The sequence below is a fragment of the Chanodichthys erythropterus genome, chromosome 8, assembly GCF_024489055.1.
Source record: "Chanodichthys erythropterus isolate Z2021 chromosome 8, ASM2448905v1, whole genome shotgun sequence".
In the NCBI taxonomy this organism is placed as follows: domain Eukaryota; kingdom Metazoa; phylum Chordata; class Actinopteri; order Cypriniformes; family Xenocyprididae; genus Chanodichthys; species Chanodichthys erythropterus.
Window position 1 is genome coordinate 12267770 of NC_090228.1, and position 20432 is coordinate 12288201.

Sequence of the window (20432 nt, forward strand, 5' to 3'; positions counted from 1 at the left end):
TCACAATAAACAAGAGTAATCCTAAAAGACAAGTTTCCAGCACATGATTTAGCCTGTCTTGAACTGTGTATCTGATGCTTTTCATCAGAAGCAAAACTCTGCAGCTCTACAAAACCATGAAGCAGCAGAAACATCAGAGCTTCTCCAACTGACTCTATTGACAAGCTTCAATCCAGCAGATCATTACTTACAGAAACACAACAACAACAACAGAGACAAATACACCATTCCTTATTATTCTACTTTATAATATGAATATTCAGATGGCGATTCATTCACAGATTATAATGTAACGCAACAACAACTGATTGATTTGATCTTCTGAAGGTCTGACAGGGAGTTCAGCAATAGAGCAGAATGTAAACAAAGTCGAAATTAATGACAGAGGAGCAGAATTCACAATCAACACACATAAATAATGACTTCAACACAATAATAAAGCACTGCTAGATGTGTACTGATAACTTGACCAGAGAAAAACAATGTAAGTGAAGGAGACTCACAGGCCAGTCGTGTGACATCTTTGATTCCTGCACTTTATCACAACGTCTGTCTGTTTTGTTTGTTAATGGGTTGGAATATGTGCTGTAAAGTGACATTATGAGTCTGTCACTGAACTGTCATCTGCACAATTTGTAGCTTAAATAAAACAAACTGCACATGTTGTGGAGATTGTTATCAGGCGTCATGTTGTCAAACATCTGAAGCTGACAGAGTAAATCTGAAGCCCGCGTACGCCGCCTAGTGGAGCGGATGGAAAACTGCGCTACAGTAATATGTATGTGTGTATAATATGATTTTATTTATATAAATTACTAATATAACAATATTATTAATATGATAATAATACAATTTAAAATTTCATAATATTTTTATAATAACAAATAGTCTACTTTCACTGGCCTTAAGTACTCACATTAGGTAGTTTTTTTGTTTGTTTGTTTCTGCTTAATTTCAGCAGCTTAACTATAATTAATATCCAGCTTAATCCTTGTGCGGTCTTGGTTTGGGGACTGCTCTCGTGGTCTTCGGGGTCTCTGAAGACCCCGGCAACAAATTGCAATTTTGTAACAATATAATCTATTTTTTAAAAACCAATGTAATTTTACTCTCTTTATTCATGTTTTTACTCAACATTTGTACAGTTTTTGGAGGATTTGTTATATCTTTTAAATTTATATAAATACATTTAAAAAATATTTTTTAAATAGGTTTTTATGCAAAAGCAGCTTTTAATGTAAAATTCACTTTATAAAAGGCCCAGATTTCTAACTTTGATTCATGTGGATAACATGGATAATTTGACATGGTTTAGTGTAAGATTTTTGCCCATCTTTTGGAAAATGCAGTTATAAAAGTAAAAAAAAATATCATTTTTACCAGTAGATGTCTGTAAAGCTCTACTACATGCTATATGCTATTTGAATGACTGAATAATGTCTTTTTACAAGTTTTTTTCGGTTGGATTCATATCTAAATGTTATGAAATCACAATTATAACAATAAAAATTATTTTGTCAAAGTTTAGCATTTTTTGTACTGAAAATAAAAATCAGTTTTTTCAATAATATCATCAATAATGTAACCCACAGAGACCCCACTTAGAAACTGGCCAAAATCCATTCTCAAAATCAGAAACAACGCACAACACACATAGACAGAAATGAAGTGGCACACTTCCAAAAATGCAAAAAACATCCTCAATACAAAATTGACATGCTCACACACACGCACGCACACACAAAAATAAAAATTATTTATTTTATTTTAATTATAAAATTATTATTGAAAAACTGATTTTGCCCTGCACAAATAATGCTAAACTTTGACAAAGTAATTTTTATTGTTATAATTGTGATTTCAGAACATTTAGATATGAATCCAACTGAAAAAACACTTGTAAAAAGACATTATTCAGTCATTTAAATAGCACATAGCATATATATAGTGGAGCTTTACAGCCATCTACTGGTAAAAATGTTTTTTTTTTTTTTACTTTTAAAACTGCATTTTTCAAAGGATGGGCAAACATCTTACACTAAACCATGTCAAATTATCCATGTTATCGACATGAGTCAAAGTTAGAAATCTGGGCCTTTTATAAAGTACATTTTACATAAAAAGCTGTTCATGCATAAAAACCTATTTCAAAAAATATTTTTTTAATTTATATATACAAATTTAAAAGATATCAGGAATCCTCCAAAAACTGCACAAATGTTGAGAAAAAAACATTAATAAACAAAGTAAAATTATATTGGTTTTTAAAAAATATATTATATTGTTACAAAATTACATTCTGTTGCCTGGGGTCTCCAGAGACCCCGAAGACCACGAAAGTAACAATATTTTTTACACTAACATAAAAACAAGATATCACTCCAATTTTTTTAATTTTTTTATTTGTAGATCTTAAAAGTGTTATCCACCGTACAAAGTCTCATGCCATTTGGACAAAGAGAACATTTTTTTAAATTTGAGCAAACATCATTTGCGGGTCAAAAAGACCCGGAAGATCTTAAATGTGCTATGTATATAGTATTATGTATTTATATCGCACAGTATAAGTAATATATTTATCAAGGAAAAAGCTGCCTCAAATGTTTCCAGTTTTGAATGTGATTATCAGTTACTCAATTATCAGTTACTCAATTATCAGTTACTCGATTATCAGTTACTCGATTGGCTGCTGCTATAAGCAAACGAACACGCGCAAAACAACCAGTGTTAAAATGAAAAAAAAAATTATTTTGCCTTCAAATCGATGAACAGTGAAAGGTTTAGACCCCTTAAATAATAAAGCAATTTATTTTGGCTGTTTATTATTCTACTTTGTAAGTTTCACAGGAATTCCTTCCATAGATTCACATTTTAAAGGTAATGAAACCCTGGTGACTTTATAAGGAAAGTGGCTTACAGCGGTGAGTCTCGCAGTGAGTCTCGGTTGTTTTTGTAGATGGACTTGAATATGTGCTGTTGAGTGACATCATGAGTCTGTCACTGAGCTGACAGATCTTAATTTCTATAGATTTAAAACGATCCGAATATGCTGTGATCATAACCTCTGTGGATCCAAAGGTGTCATGCTGAACGTGAATTTTAGTCTGTCCATTTTCAATGGTTCTGGCATCAATTTACCCCCATACTTGCGCCTCTAGAGGAGCGGAAGGCAAACTGCAGTTTCTACCAGCCGACACTGACATTAGCATACTCAAGTCCCAGCCATCTTTTAAAAAGCATGTCAAAATGAAATATTGTTCTGTTGTAAACCATATGTGCATTTGGAGGAACGACCTGCTTAAAGGAAGGGAAATTAACATTCTGGATAGATATTATGTTTTTCCAATGCACATATTTACTTGTTATTTTAAAATAAGGTAAGAATTATTTATTTATCACAGTAGGTGTGCTTAATCTTTTTTACCATTAGGTGGCAGTAACTGTGCAGAAAATCTTTGAGAAATGAACCCAAATCCAGGACATCTGAACTGAAAGCATCAGTAGTTGTGAGATGGTAAACTGCACTTTGAGTAGGGTTAAGAATCATATTGTGTATATATATAAACATAAAAAATTATTAAATGTAAATTTGCTAACAGAAAATCTTCTTTTACTAGTGATTTTGGTCAGTCAGACCCTGAAAGACCAGCTTTGCAGATGCAAGACTTACCGGTGCACACAGATCTGTGGTCAGTTGGTTTTGACTTGAAGACGGAAGTTTATAAAAACACAGGATCTCATTCATAAGTAATGTAAACAGCATCATTGCCTCTAACCCCGTTTTAAACAAGTGCTCACTCTGTCTCTCTTTTTGAATCTTTACGTTTAGATCTGATGTCTCTCCTCCTCTATCTTTGTTAGTCATCTCTTCAGTACACTAAGAATCAAAGTAGGCCTCAGTATCAGTGTTAACTATACCTTGAAATAACAGTATCAAACCCCAAAGGACAGAAAAAAGTAAAGATTAAGGGACTGGGTCATAATGTTCTCCTCCTAGTCCTCTTAAATTTAAATTATTGCATTCTGGCTTTTACCACATCATGTTTCATGTAGCTCTGGCTTCAGAGTGTGTTTTGTGTGCCTCAGCTATGGTGGTCACTGTTTAAATCTGTCACGATGGGGTATGTTGTTTATACCTCAGTGTCAGCTGCGGTAATCAACCGACGAGCAATCATATAGTCTCCTTTTTGGTCTGGATGTTAAATAGTTTGGAACTGGAAAACAATGCTCTCTGTCTTGTTTGAATTCAGTTGTTGACATTGAGACCCCGGCGTCCTCTCCTCTTCTTCAGCTTTATGAGATTTGCGAAGCTTGGCTGAAAGTGAGTGCTAAAGTTAACAAATCATCAAAGCGATACTGGAGTAATGTGTTGAACTTCACAGATGAATCTCACAAAGAAATGTCTGGGTCATATTTCACTCCAAAATCAAAAGAAAAAATAAATTATATTTTGCATAAATAAAATCATTCTGTATGTAGTGTACATGATGCCATGTATATACACTGATCAGGCATAACATTATGACCACCTTCCTAATATTGTGTTGTTCCCCCTTTTGCTGCCAAAACAGCCCTGACACATCAAGGCATGGAGTCCAGTAGACCCCTGAAGGTGTGCTGTGGTATCTGCACCAAGATGTTAGCAGCAGATCCTTTGAGTCCTGTAAGTTGCGAGGTGGAGCCTCCATGGATCAGACTTGTTTGTTCAGAACATCCTACAGATGCTCGATTGGATTGAGATCTGGGGAATTTGGAAAACAAATGTTAAACACAATGATGGTAACCTACACATTTACAAGCCAACCACACACACAGACGTGTTCGAAGCTTTACCTGTGCCTGAGCAGATGTCCATCATTACAGTCAATGTCTGTCCACACGTCCCTGAGCTCTGCTTCTGCTGACTGGGTGTTGTTTGTTTTCTTTGATTCCTGCACTTTATCACAACGTCTATCTGTTTTGTTTGTTTATGGGTGGGAATATGTGCTGTAAAGTGACATTATGAGTCTGTCACTGAACTGTCATCTGCAGAAAATGTTGTGGAGACTGTTATCAGGCGTCATGTTGTCAAACATCTGAGCCAGGCACAGGCAGCCACGCGCTCAGCTCCAGGGAGCCCCATGCACACTTGTAGGGATTTAATGTTTATCCATGTGTTTTAAAGACATAAAACATGATTTGCAATAGTCTTTTCTTACCCATTGTGACATCCGAGTGAAATGGCTTCTGGATAGTTGTTGGAATGCTGCACACTGGTGACATCTGCTGGTCAAGATGCTATAAATGCAACAATAACACAGTCCAGACAGACGTGTAAGGTAAATACACCTTTCACAAACCAATCATGGACGTTTTCAGGTAAGTGTAATCTATTAAATGTAATCTACAAATCTATAACCCCAACCCTAATTCTTCAAGATACTTCAGTCGAAAAGAAATTAAGGTTTTTGATAAGAACATTCCAGGATTATTCTCCTTATAGTGGACTTCAATGGCGGTTGAAGGTCAAAATGACAGTTTCAATGCAGCTTCAAAGGGCTTTAAATGATACCAAAGAGGAATAAGGGTCTTATCTAGCGAAACGATCAGCCATTTTCAAAAAAAAAAAAACAACTGTATGCTTTATAAACACAAATGATCGCCTTCCAAGTGATTCCGCCAAAACTGCACTTTCGTATTCTACAAAAAGCTTATGCTGTATGTCCTACGCCTTCCCTATTCTACTTACGGGAAAAAAAGGAACTGGCGCCGCCAGTTCCTTTTGAATATTGAATATTGAATATTCGGCGTTGATTACTACCGAAGCTTAGAAGTTAAAAAAATGGTATTCGGACCAGCCCTAGACGTGGCAAAGCCTGCGATAATTTAATGCGCAGCTTGTCAGAGCTGTACGGCTCTGTGATCAGTAGTAAATGCTTCTCCATCTGAAAGCCAGAGGGCGCTCTTGCGCAGAAACTCAAAAAATGCCCTGCCGCAGAAGAAGATAACACGCATCATATTGCTGTAGCTGAATAAACAGAAGATTGAAATGCTTTGATTAATTAAACATGATTATTTGGGCCATAGTTCATTGACAAAATAATCGCAGCCTTTGCAATTTCATAATTGCACTAAGAATTATGTTTAAGCAATAATCGCGTTTAAGTTCAATGCTAATTTTCGTATCGTGCAGCCCTATGGTTATTTTCAACATTTTTGGTCAACTCACAACTTAATTAGTTTTGATGTCATGAGACACTTTTTATGTCTTTGCAATTATTATAAAATGTTAAAAATGGTAATAATGAAAAAGGAGTGCATGTTTCTAATTTATGTTGGTAAGGAATTCAAAAGCCTTGACAGATTAGTAGAAAGATAGAGAGAAAAAAAATTGCCCTAAAAAAAACAGTAGCCTAAGAATCTTTCTCTTCCTGACTCTGAGTAGAGGTTTATTAGTCTCTAATTGTTTTTGCAAAAGTTAGCTTCACCGGAGTGCCCTGAAATTTTGTGTACTAAAGCTGCTGTCTGCGATTTTTGGCCCTCTAGTGGTTAATAAACAGAACTGCACGCGTTTTAAGGAGGAACATTCTAGCTGGAGCTACTTTTCTCCGTGTATGTCTATGGCGAGTCACACAGTTACTGTGATACTCTGCGGCGAGTCCTACCAGTCCGGTCTGAAATAGTCTGAATATAAACACTTATTATAAGTGTACCACAATGATTCAGGATAAGACAAAAACACGGTTTGGAAAATGGATTCATGTTGTATATTCTCATTATATAATTTTTGTACATTTTTAACACAAAAAAGTTGCGGACTGCAGCTTTAAACTCAACAAGTACTTATGAAACCATCAAACTTCTGATGGTTCGCCACCAGAGGGAGTTTTTCTTGTGACGCTAATTCAAAGATTCACCAGAACAACCACCTCTAGCTATGGTTCTAAATGATCTGTTAAGTTTCATAATGCTCATAAAAAATGTGAAGTATAGTTAACTGTTCTTAATTGGATTAGTTTGGATTAGCCCTGCCTGAAAAAAACAAGCACCAAGTAATAAGAGAAAACAAATTGTACAGATACTTCATATTTAATTGTATAATGATTATAGGATTAGGCAATCTTCAACGAGGGGGGTAATAATTTGGCAGGGAGTCAAAATTTGGCACAACACCGGTACTGCGTTCCGGCACGTACTTCGAGCACTGTCAGCTCGCTAACTGTTTGAAATAACTACTTTGAAGTCATATGCTTTTTGTGGGTCTTCAAGCACCTTATATCAAGTCAAGTCACTTATTTATTTAGCACTTTATGCAGTACAGGGAAAATATAGTTGAAATACAAAACAGGAAAATAGCAGAATCAGTTATGGAAACTGTATATTTTTCATTTTTATTCCTGAACAACACAAAAGCCTGTTCTTGTATGTAAGCATGTCTTAATAAATGGTATATACAGCTTTAAATAAATACATTATAATGTTTTATATTATAAATAAATATGCTTTATTTATATAGCCATAACATGCAAGCTATTTTACCAGCATGTCAGATTTTTTTTACTGGCTAATTTGTTAAATAAATAAATGTAAAATAGTTGTAGTATGTAGACTCTACACTGTGTGGCAATAAAGTAGCCCATGTAAATGCTACAATATAAAGCTTGTTTGTGTACAGTTGTAAATCAGAAAGACAGTTTTACATCACTAAATTACAGATAATAAAAAACAAAAGCAATCTAGTCGCCTGTTGGGTAGGAGCGCACGCATTTACTCTAAAGTCATTTATCTGTCATGTAAATAGGCCCTACTCTTTATTAGGATCCCATTACAGTAACTCTTCCTATTAAAACATTTCTTGGGTGATTTTATGATGCATGAAAATAAATATTTTAGTATAACTTATTGCCTCCACTTCTCTGTTGAAAAATTACTCGTTGTATAGAGGCTCTGCTCTGTTATGATCACAGTGAGAAATTTGATTGGTGCAGAATCAGCTATCAGTTCAATCGATTTAAGAAAATCAGTTTTGAACAAACCTGCATTGCATAATGTCAAATCTGTTTTAGAATAGGCTAATAGATATCATTAGTCATTTTGATACAGACTTTAATAATCATTATTTATTAGACTATTAGACTACCATTCCTTTGTTTCCACAATAGGCTAACCAGATTTTACTCTAAAATATGAATCCGCAAACACAACTCATTGTTTTAACTAGATAACGAACACTTAAAATAATTCAGAAATATTTACACTTAAACAAAACACCAATGTTAGTTATAAACAGTGTTAGAAGATATTTTATCCCATATTGTATTTTGTGTTGTTGTCCATGTGACTCAGCCCATGTTGAAAAAATGAGAAAATGCTGGTTAGGTATGTTTTGAAGCATGGAAGCTAGTTTGAGCTGGTTTATGCTGGTTTAAGCTGGTCAAGTGCTGGTCCTTGCGAGTGCATGTCAAAGCATGGCTTTAATGCTTTTGCTGGAGTCACTGGGTGATGCTGCTCGACTGTTTAAATGTTAATGCCCTAAGCAACTAGCTTAGGACCAGCTTTAACCAGATCATGACCGGCATAAACCAGCTTCCATGCTTCAAAACAGGGAGATCAACACATTGACATTTTATCTGTCTTACCCCAGTTCAGTTGAGGGCTGGTTTGAATCAGTTAGGCCTACCTGTAGATTCTACGTTTATCCACTGGTTTAGATGGGGACAAAATCCCAGATTTGTTTTAAAATATGTAAAATACAAATTTGTGTCCTTTCCCTAACGACTGCCATTGCTACTTTGAGTTTTGGCGTTTTAATGCTGCTGATACACTTGTCAACCACAAGAGGGAGCAACTCATCACTTGTCTTTCATCTTTCTTACATTTAATGTAATAAATAAAGTTTTGTTATGAGTATGAAAATGTTAAAGTAAACTAGACGTTTATGAACTGAGTGGTGAGACACGACTCGTCTGGTAGAAACTGGTGTAGTTTGCGATCAGCTCCTTTAGGGGCGTAAGAGGGCTTCACGTTCAACATGACACCTTTGGATTGTCAACAACATGACACCTGATGAAAGTCGCAACACGTCCTGATAGTTGACAGTCATAAAAGTACAAATCCTGTAGATGACAGCTCAGTGACAGTGTCACTCAACAGCACATATTCCTGCAAAATCAACTGATTCACAGAGAATGCGAGAATGAATGTCACCTGGCTGTAAGTAACTTTAAGCATAAAGTGCGTTTCTTTTGTAAAGTCTCTGTCACGGAGTATATAACAGTCCTCATTTGTATTTAAGTTGATAATTAAGTTTGTATGTCTTTGATGTCTTGGAGTCATTGGGTGATGCTGCTCGACTATGTTTACATGCTGTCCTATTTCTGAACTCCCTTGTCAGAATAACAGATGAATCAGTAGTTGTTGCTTTACCTTTATAATGTGAATCTAAGGAGGCGATTCTTATGAAGCTTATAAAGTCGAATAATAAGCAAGTCTACTCCTAGTTTCTAGAACTAAGATTCTTAGTTCTGTTTTACAATTGAAAGGTTGAATATGCAATATAGAGCAATGTCTTTGTTTATTAAAGGGATAGTTCACCCAAAATTAAAATTAATCCATTATTTACTCGCCCTAAAGCCATCCTAGGTGTATATGACTATCTTCTTTAAAACGAACACAGTTGGAGACATATTTATATATATCCTGGCTCTTCCAAGCTTTATAATGGTAGGGAATGGGGCATGATTTTGAAGCCCAAAAAATGCATCCATCATATAAAATAATCCATATAGCTCCAGGGGGTTAGTAAAGACATTGTGAAGTGAAGCGATGGGTTTTTGTAAGAAAAATATCCATAATACCCGTAAATCGTACATCTGCCGGAAGCTAGTTATTATAGTATATTATAGTTATTAAATAAAGTTTTAAATATGGATATTTTTTCTTACAAAAATTCATCACTTCACTTCAGAAGGCCTTTATAATCCCCCTGGAGCCGTATGGATTATTTTTGTAATGGATGGATGCATTTTTGGGGGCTTTAAAATCGCACCCCCCAATCACCACCATTATAAAGCCAGGATATTTTTAAATATATCTCTGACTGTTCATCTGAAAGCAGATAGTCATATACACCTAGGATGGCTTGAGGGTGAGCAAATCATGGGATAATTTAAATAAGGGATAATAAGAAAACGGCATAAACCGAGCCAAAAGAATCATGTGGACAGACATTCAGTGAAATGATGATGGACATCTGCTCATGCACAGGTAATGCTTATGTCTGTGTTTGTCTATTATATTTCATTTTATTGATGAAATAGTAAGCTTGAGCAGTGGACAGAATGAATGTGCTTTGTTGGGTAGTAAGTTCACCTTTAAAATAATAATTCTGTCATCGTGTTCTCACCCTCATGTTGTTTCAAACTAACATGACTTTCTTTCTTCTGTGGAACATAAAAGAGAAATGTGTCATTGACTATGTTTACATGTGCACCAATAATCAGAGTAAGGTAACTTAATTGCAATAAGATGTTTACATGACACAAGCTCCTGTTTACAAGCAATTTTCATTATTCTGATTATTCACTGAGAATTGTGGCTATTTTTACTCCCATTATTCATATACCCTATTGCACAGCACAAGTGATGATTAAAAATTTACAGTAGGTGTGTTATTGGCTACTGTTTGCGTGAAATGCAAAACACATTTCTGTGACGTATTGGATTTTTTTTCAGTGACACACCTAAAATGTCTTCATTTTAGTGATTTTGACCAACAATACACTGCATTATATTCATGTCAGGCAACGTTGTCAACATTCAAGAACTCAGTTTCTTGAGATTCATGCAATTGAAGTGGTTACATACATCTGCCACACATTTTATTATGATTATTGTTGACATGAGGTAAAGTTAAATGACAATATTTCCTAAATCTCATTATAATCACATTATGTGGGTGCATGTAAATGTAGTTATTGTTATATTTTCTCCATACAATAGAAGTCAATGAACCCATTGTTTAACAGCATTCTTCAAAATATCTTCTTTTGTGTTCCACATCATACAGGGTGAGCAAATGATGACAAAAATTCATTTTTGGGGGGAACTATCCCTTTGGTACCTGTCATTGGTGTACCCAATGTTTATTTACTACCCTACTACCACACATGTTCATCCTTTCATAAACATTCTTGGTGGAGGGATGGAGAGATTGTAAAACACATATATTTTGTGTCCCCAGAATCACAGAGACAGATTGAAGGCCATTACTTCAGTAAGCAGTGAAAGGTGATGCATATATTAAGTGAACATAGTTGAGTGCAGTATTGTGGAGCACAGCATACACGATATTACTGAAGCATCAGGCAATGAGGTGTGTGGAGGGTTTATTTGATGGGTGTCATCGCAATAAAACTGGGAAGAAGGTTAGATTGAGCCAAAATGATTATTATTGAGCTTTACTGAAGTTTAATATACTCCTCTGTATTTGTTTCACAGTATAGCTTTAGGAACATATACACGCATCAGGACATATACATGCATCACATCCAATGTGGTCACTTACTTAAATTACTTTGAAGTGCTACTGGTAAATAAAACTAATAAAAAATAATAAAAATAAAAATGTGATTTTAATGTTTTTCTTTTTCTTTTTTTTTTTTTTCCCCTTCACCCAAAATCTGTGTAATTGCTATTTCCTTAAATAATACAAACGAACATCTATTTTTATGAGGTTCTCATGGTCCAGTGGTCAATGCTCATAGTGTGAGAGGTATATCTGACATGGGAGACTGGGGTTCAGATCCCCTCTCTGTTGCAGCTCTCAATAGGAATGAAGATTTTTGGGTGGAGAAATAAAAAAAAAAAATTAAAATACGATTTTAAAACTCACTTTTTCCCTTCTTTGCTCCTCCTAGACCCACCTCTCAGTCCAGCCTTCATCTCTGTTTTAACGCCCAAGGTATTTCAGCCAGTCCATCCATGTTTCCCAGAGTACTCAGTTTCCTGTGAGTCTCAGGTATCCGCCTCTGCCATCACACCCCTTGTTTGTTGTACCTCCCCAGGTACTTTGCTGTTGCCACAGCTTTCTTTCTGTGGGGTGACCCTCACATGTTGAGGTGGGATTTGAACCCATTCCTCTATCGCAACCTTGTCTGCAACCAACATGTGTTTAGCCATTAGTGCCATCGTGGCTTTCACACTGAGAGTGGCTGTTTGGGATACTTTGTCTGATTTAATGACAGCAATTTAACATAAGCAATAATGGGAATTGAACTCGGGTCTCCAAGATGTAAACTCAATGTTTTATGTAATGAGCCACAGAGTCTCTTGAGTTTATTATCATTTTTGACAGGGTTTTATTGAGAGCTTTGTGTTATATGATGGGAAAAGTTGTTCACTTAAGAGATTCAAAACCATGTCTCTTTTGCACTTTAATTGCTAGTGATATGTGTATTACCACTGCACCACCACAGCTTTCACAATGAGGATTGGTGTTTAGAGACTTATGTTGGATATGCAAATTAATGTAGGTAAAAGTGGGATATGAACTTGTGACTCCAAGATTAAACTTCATTACTTTACCTCTTGTGCTACTGAGTCTCTCAAGGTGGAAGATGTTTTTATTTGGGTTTACTGAGGGCTTTGTATTATATAGTAGGAAAAAAGCCATTCAAATGAGAGATTTGAACCCATGTGTCTGTTACTACCTTATTTGCAAGTGACATACCACTGCACCACCTCGCCTTTCACAATGATGGTTAGTGTTTAGAGACTTTTGTTGGATATACAAATTAATGTAGGTAAAAATGGGATTTGAACTCGTGATTCCAAGATTAGAATTCAACACTTTATCTACTGAGCTACCGAGTCTCTCAAGGTGAATTTTTTTTTTTTGACAGGGTTTTATTGAGAGCTTTGTGTTGTATGATGGGAAAAGTTGTTCACTTAAGAGAGTCAAACCCATGTTTCTTTTGCACTTTACTTGCTAGTGATATGTGTATTACCACTGCACCGCCACAGCTTTCACAATGAGGGTTGGTGTTTAGAGACTTTTGTTGGATATACAAAGTAACGTAGGTAAAAGTGAGATTTGAACTTGTGATTCCAAGATTAAAATTCAGTGCTTTACCTCCTGAGCTACTGAGTCTCTCAAATTAAAAATGTTTTGACAGGGTTTTATTGAGCGCTTTGTGTTATATGATGGAAAAAATTGTTTGCTTGAGAGATTGGAAACCATGTCTCTAGTGCCACTTTATCTGCAAGCAGCATGTTTTACCACTGAACCATTGTGGCTTTTTGAATGCAGTTGGGTGTTTAGAGACTTTGTTGGATATACAAATGAATATAGGTGACAGTAGGATTTGAATTCACGACTCCAAGATTAAAAATCAACGCTTTATCTCCTAAGCTACTGAGTCTCTCAAGGTGAGAAATGTTTTTGACATGGATTTATTGAGAGCTTTGTGTTATATGATGGGGAAAAAAAATGTTTGAACCCATGCTCCTACTGCTACTTTATCTGCAAGTTACATATTTTACCACTGCACCACAGTGGACTTTGCAAGGAAGCCCAGTGTTTAGAGACTTTTGTTGGATATACAAATTAACATAGGTGACAGTAGGATTTGAACTTGTGACTCCACGAATAAAATATTTATATGATGGAACACATTGTTTTCTTGAGAGATTCAAACCAATGTCTCTTTTGCCACTTTATCTGCAAGTGACGTGTATTACCACTGCACCACCATGGCCTTCACAAAGATGGTTGTTGTTTAGAGATTTTTTGTTGGATATACAATTTAACATAGGTAAAAGTGAGATTTGAACTTACGACTCCAAGATTAAAATTCAATGCTTTATCTCCCGAGCCACTGAATCTGAGAAGCTGTTTTGGACAGAGTTTTATTGAGGGCTTTGTTTTCTGTGATAAAAAAAAAAATTCAGTAATCGTGGGATTTGAACAAAGAACACCATGATAAGGCAACTGATTAACCGCTGAGCCACAGATGTTTTAGAAATTGAGCTGGTTAAATTTGGTTGATTTTTACAGATTCTAGAGAATTAATTAAAACAACAAATGCAAGCAATAGCAGGATTTGAACTCAGAATTCCATGATTAAAAGGAAATGGATTATCACTTGAGCCACTGAATCTGACATGTTGAATGACGTTTTGGATGGAACTGATTAAAAAAAGTCTGGGGGAGATTATAGATGTTGTGGATGAGGATTTTAACCAAAACTTTCAGGTATAAAAATCAACTTACTATCCTCTAAGTCACAGAACCTTTACAAACATTGTTTTGTTTTGATTTTTGTGATCTTGGCTTTGTCAGATTTCACTGTCTTAAGTCACCCAATAATTACCTGCATAGTATCTGTGTTCATTTATATCCTTGTTTCATCTGTATAGAAGTAATTTCAAGATGATTTAAAAAAAAAACTGCCATTTTTTGTGTGTTCAGCAGTGTATCTGTCTTACCACATCAGTTGAGAGCTGATCTGGATCATTTAACGAAACTACTAGATTCATGTTGCTCTGTTGTTGTAAAATATATGGAATTTAAATGTGGGCTTTCTCACCTACAACTCGCCCCTAGACAAACAAATATCAGGTCAAGATGCTGAAATCAACTGATCATTGAGTAACGAGTGGAATATAATCCTAAATAAGATGTGAGAAAATATTCTGATTAGTTTATGTCAACATAAGTATGTCAGATGTGTTTAAATGCTGAAATATTCAAGTACTGAAAACACAACCAAAAAAAAAATAATGAGAATTGTCAAGAAGATTTTTATTAAATCTTTGCATGTACAACTTCAAGACCCAGATGACTCCTCATCGATGACACTTGCACAGAAGATACTTTAAAACACTTTAAGATCCCTAAGGCACACAGTACATACCATAGAAGTAATTAGAATTAATATTTATCTGTTGGTTTTAATGGAAGGCAACTGTTTTCTGTTAATAACTGGACTTAATTACACCATAGTTATGGAATGGCTTCCTATCCAGAATTCCTCTTCTTTTCCTGTGAGTGGTTAATGCAAATGCTTGACAGGAAGTCCTAGAAGTCCAACATATTTCTCAACCGCCCCTCACATTTGACGTTACCAAAGACAGACATAGACTGTAAACATCTTTAATTCATTGTCATTGACCGAACTATGAAAGATTACTCTTCATAATCTCTCCGAGACACACAGTAGCGTAGCAGGATGCATCCAGGTCAAAGGTTATCGACAGACTTGGCTCTTCCACAGTCCGCAAGCTGTATGTGATGTTCTGTGGCTTTGCAAGCAGGGGGCGATAACATCCTGGGACGTTGAGTTTAAGAGGAGTCACTCTGAAACGGCATGACCCCAAGCCATCCTGAGCCAATCTGTCCTGATACCATTGGCCCAGCAGGTTTTCTGGGTACGTGACACTATTTCCTGGCATCGGAAGAATCACCTAGAAGAAAACCAGCAGAAACATTAGGAACTGATGGGTAAGGGTTAGCAGACAGTGAGAGGAAAGAAGACATTTTAACATAGTACCTGGTCTAATGAGAAAACATCATTCTCCTCCTCCTCAGAGGTCACAACATGGACCTACAGCACAGAAATCAAACAATGACTACAAATAAAATAATATATACAGTTTTGGGTAAGTTACGCTATACAAGTATCTAATTACCAAAAAAAAAAAAAAAAACTAGATTACTGTACTAATTACACTCTATAAAAAGTATAACAAGCATAGACACAAAGCATATTTTATTCTGATGTTAAATCCACTATTTTATAGCCTATAGAATTGTTCTATAGGCTATTCAGTATTTAATGCAAATACATCTGATGTAACTAATTAAATTACAGAAAAACAAATTTAACTATATAGTAGGGATGGGCAACGATTAATCGCGATTAATCGTTTGCAAAATAAAAGTCTGTTTACGTAATATATGTGTGTGTTCTGTGTATAATAATTACGTATATATAAATACAGACACGTATATATTTAAGAAAAATGTTAGATTTATATATAATATATTTATGTAATATAAAATATATATAAATATATTTAAACATGCATATATTTCTTAAATATATACATGTATGTGTGTGTATTTATATATACATAATTATTATACACAGAACATACACATATATTACATAAACAGAGACTTTTATTTTGCAAACGATTAATCGTTGCCCATCCCTACTATATAGACTAATTAATTTAACTATAGAGAGAAATTATGGAAAGAATATACATTAATGATTAAAAAAACTAGTATATATATTATATATACATATTACAGATATGTATACATAGTCAAACTTATCATAAATTTATAAATATTCTAAAGGAATTACTACTTATGAAATGACTAAAATAAATAGTATATATATATATATATATATATATATATATATATATATATATATATATATATATATATATATATATATATATATATTATATAAAATATCAATATTTCATATAAAATATTTATAAATGAATATCAGAATACATTATATACAGAAATGGTATATATAATTGCTATTAATTACCTTAACTAATTTTAAGAAAATATTTTTTTCATTCAAACAAAAAAAGAGTTAGATCATTGTCACCCACATCTACATATAGTTCCTAATTTTTTTTTTTCTCAGCACAAATGCTTTATGAAAGCAAGTCCTAGAAGTCCAAAATATATATATTTTTTCACAGCACTAACAAAACCAAGTTCCTAACCTGTGGAGCGTTCAGTTCCTCTGTGGAGCTTTTGAGTCCCATTTCAGATCCAGCCCAAACCAGATCTCCCTGGACAGCCTTAAAGCCTAGTTTTTGGAGCCGGTATATGGCTGCTTCGTTCCACACTCTGCTGCAGTAAGAGTGGAGGTAGAAGACCCTCATGCTGTGGGGTAAACTGAGCCAACCACGTATGCAACCCTCCTGCCCGCTGCCGTACCGGTGGAGTGCACGGAGCATAAGCCGCTCTCTGGCTTTGTAAGCTGGCATGAGTGCCAAGCTCTCTTTGGCATTCCCTGAAGAAAGAGATGCAAGGAAATGACTAGTTGTTCTTGGATGCACAAGAACTGAAATCTATAAAGCAACAATGTTTACTATATATCTACAGTAACGCTAGTATGCCAAGAAACAAAGTCAAACGGGTTTAAGAGTTATGCAAACAATGATCAAATTTCCATTATTGGGTGAACTATCACAAACCTGTGAGAAGAAAATTACGTTTTGCCTTGTTCTGAAGGTCATCACCATCCTCCGGGGTGAAGAACAGCTTAACAGAAGCCTCCTGCTCAAAACACAAACTGTTATAGGGCTTTTTAAGTAAAGATGGTGCACCACATATAGACATTAAATGGAAATAAGTGACATGAAGGGGTACCATTTCCTCTTTTAAGAGCGCAAGTCCTATTTGGTCTGCTTGGACACATGATCCACTTCCAAACCGCTGGGGACCGTAATAATTCACAAAGCCTCTGTTCTGTAAAAAAACTCAATCATTTTTTAACTGTTGAGTCAGTCATTAAATGCTGGTGAACATGCACATATTTACCTTCACATTTTCCATCGCCTCTTTCACAAGCTGCTGCAGCTCTGTAAGTCCATGTTTCCCATGAGGCTTCAGGTCTCTTATGACCAGATCAAAGTGATTTCCCTGGAGTCTGCCTAGCTTAAGGGGTTCAGACACAGGACGGACATGAGAGATATGCATTCCTCTCCGCTCAAACTCCGAGACTTTGTCCAGCAACCTGCCAACAGAAGTTTTATATGTATCTACGAATGGAGTGAAGTAAAACAGGCAAGAACCTCAATCCATGTTTATATATAAAAACTCATCTGTGAGAAAAATTGTGTAAAATTATAAAGACAGCAAAACGAAAATAATGTAAAGTTATTTACATTATTTTTTTTTGCAATTATTTCATGATTTATGCAAAATGAAATGGTAAAAATAAAATTGGTAAATGTGAATATTAAAATCACTGTTACATGCTTCATTAATATCTCAAGTTAACACATTTAAAGGATTAGTCCACTTTCAAATAAACTTTTCCTGATAATTTACTCACCCCCATGTCATCCAAGATGTTCATGTATTTCTTTCTTCAGTCGAAAAGAAATAAAGGTTTTTGATGAAAACATTCCAGGATTATTCTCCTTATATTGGAGTTCAATGGAGCCCAAACGTTTGAAGGTCAAAATTAGTTTCAAAGCAGCTACAAAGGGCTTTAAACGATACCAGACGAGGAATAAGGGTCTTATCTAGTGAAACGATCTGTCATTTTGGAAAAAAAAAAAATTAAATGTATATGCTTTATATAAACAAATGATCACCTTCCAAGTGCTTCCACCAAAACTGCACTTTTGTATTCTTCAAAAAGTTTACGCTGTATGTCCTACGCCTTCCCTATTCAACTTACAGAAAAATTTAACTGGTGCCGTGTTCAATTCGTTGAATAGGGAAGGTGTAGGACATACAGCGTAAGCTTTTTGAAGAATACAAAAGTGCAGTTTTAGTGGAAGCACTTGGAAGGCGATCATTTGTTTATATAAAGCATGCACAATTGTATTTTTTTCAAAAATGACCGATTGTTTCGCTATATAAGACCCTTATTCCTCGTCTGGTATCGTTTAAAGCCCTTTGAAGCTGCAATGAAACTGTAATTTTGACCTTCAACCATTTGGGCTCCATTGAAGTCCTCTATAAGGAGAATAATCCTGGGATGTTTTCATCAAAAACCTTAATTTCTTTTCTACTGAAGAATGAAAGACATGAACATCTTGGATGACATGGGGGTGAGTAAATTATCAGGAAAATTTTATTTGAAAGTGAACTAATCCTTTAACATTGACAGCCCTAAAAATGTTCTGCAGAAACCCTATCTCCAGACCTCAGTTTGAAAACCCCTGTAGAGTAGAACATGGTCAACAAGACATTTACAATAACTAATTTTTAAAATTACGTTAAAGAAAACAGAAAAAAAATGCAAAAGACTGGTCTAATTGGCCAATGGTCTGTTTACTGCTCTGAAGAGATCTTTTTCACCACCATGGCCTGGTAGGTGATGGCTCGCTTGTCTTTGATTCCAGCGTAGGTAAAATCAGACGGAAGCACTCCAAGTACTGCAGCCATGTAGCTGATGGCCTCCAAAGTCTCCAGGTTCTCCTTCCGCAGTGTGAAAGCTGATGGGAAATGAAGACTTTTTGACTGATTTCCATTGAGGATCAGCTATAAATGATAATAAGAAATGTGTCTTCTCCGCTCACCTGTGTATAATGTCACCTCCTCCTCTTGACAATCTGCTATTGTTCTCTTCTTGGGTTGTTTACTTCTCTCCCTTAGTCTCACTGTAATGGAAGTCTTCTGCTGGTCGGTGAAGCTCTTGGTTTCCACAAGCTTCCCAAACCGCCTGCTAACAAAATGGTGAACTGAAGTTCGGTGCTCCTTGCTATCATCGGGCAGGAAGGTGAACACTGTGCCGGGGACTTTGGCATCGATGAACCTGAAGAACTCTTCAGCTTCTCCTTCAGAGGCTAAACTGGCGAGCTCCTTGAAGTCTGGGTCCTCTCTGACCCGAATCTCTGATTGGTTGGTCACAGTCTGGAGGAAGGGGAAGTTGTATCGTACTGCTCTGTGGACAACAGCTCTCAGGTGTTTATCGGGATAAGTACCCAAAGACAGTTCCGACTTTTCTTGCTCACACATTTCATTTGGATTTGCTCTCATTTTGTTAGTGAAATGTTCCAACTCTTCATTCATAGCTGGACCCAGGATTAGATTCAGATCAAAGCAGTCCTGATTTAAAAAGTCAGTGTCATCTGGTTTAGATTGCTTTAATTTATCATCCCTTTTAGCTTGACTTGGTTGAGAAGGTATTTTTGCATGTTCTTCCTGAACATTAGGACTGTTAACAAGTTGCCCATGGGTGTCTATCTCAACAACCACAAAGTCTTGGGGTGAGTTTTTTATAGTCCCATGGAAACCTTCATGGTCTGATATACAGCAGGAGAGAGTGTCCCTCTCCATTCCTAAATCCTAAACAAAAACACTCTTAACTTAATCATTTCATTATTACTTTAGTGATGTATTGACTTGTATAAACATGCTGCAAATATATAATGAAATGTAAAGAGAATGTAATCGTGTTAACATTAAAATATTACATAAGAACAGGCGAATCGCTGTTACAAAGGCTCGTGCGTTTAACACTGTTATGTCATAAAAGAAATCAAGCAAAATCGTGCGTTCACTCACCCGCGTGCTATTGTTGTCAGTCGATTTCTTCCGCAGCACGTGGTATCGCTCTTAAAGACACAGTAGCGAACATCTTATGTTAAAGGGATAGTTCATCCCAAAAGGAAAATGTCATTATTTACTTGCCCTCAAGTCGTTCCAAACCTTTGAGTTTCTTTCTTCACAAAATAAG

The 20432-nt window shown here is 35.6% G+C and overlaps 1 protein-coding gene across 1 annotated transcript; it reads right to left on the reverse strand.

Moving 5' to 3' along the window:
* Positions 1-14800: 14800 nt before the first annotated feature.
* Positions 14801-20282, reverse strand: pus7l (pseudouridine synthase 7 like). The gene is made up of 9 exons (XM_067391844.1): positions 20261-20282; positions 19273-20041; positions 19029-19188; positions 17558-17753; positions 17387-17485; positions 17212-17293; positions 16735-17027; positions 15531-15584; positions 14801-15444 (listed from the first exon to the last, which is right to left on the reverse strand). The coding sequence occupies exons 2-9, from the start codon at positions 20030-20032 to the stop codon at positions 15157-15159; spliced, it is 1932 nt and encodes a 643-aa protein (XP_067247945.1). The 5' UTR covers positions 20033-20041; positions 20261-20282; the 3' UTR covers positions 14801-15156.
* Between the last annotated feature and the right edge of the window lie 150 nt (positions 20283-20432).

Bases quoted from the DNA above. Each gene is read 5' to 3' on its own strand.
- pus7l (XM_067391844.1), bottom strand. From the start codon at position 20,032: ATGGAGAGGGACACTCTCTCCTGCTGTATATCAGACCATGAAGGTTTC. The intron at 17,028-17,211 runs GTTTGTGATAGT...CTCTTTCTTCAG, and splicing joins ACGTAATTTTCTTCTCACAG to GGAATGCCAAAGAGAGCTTG. The intron at 15,445-15,530 runs GTACTATGTTAA...GTTTTCTTCTAG, and splicing joins ATGTTTTCTCATTAGACCAG to GTGATTCTTCCGATGCCAGG.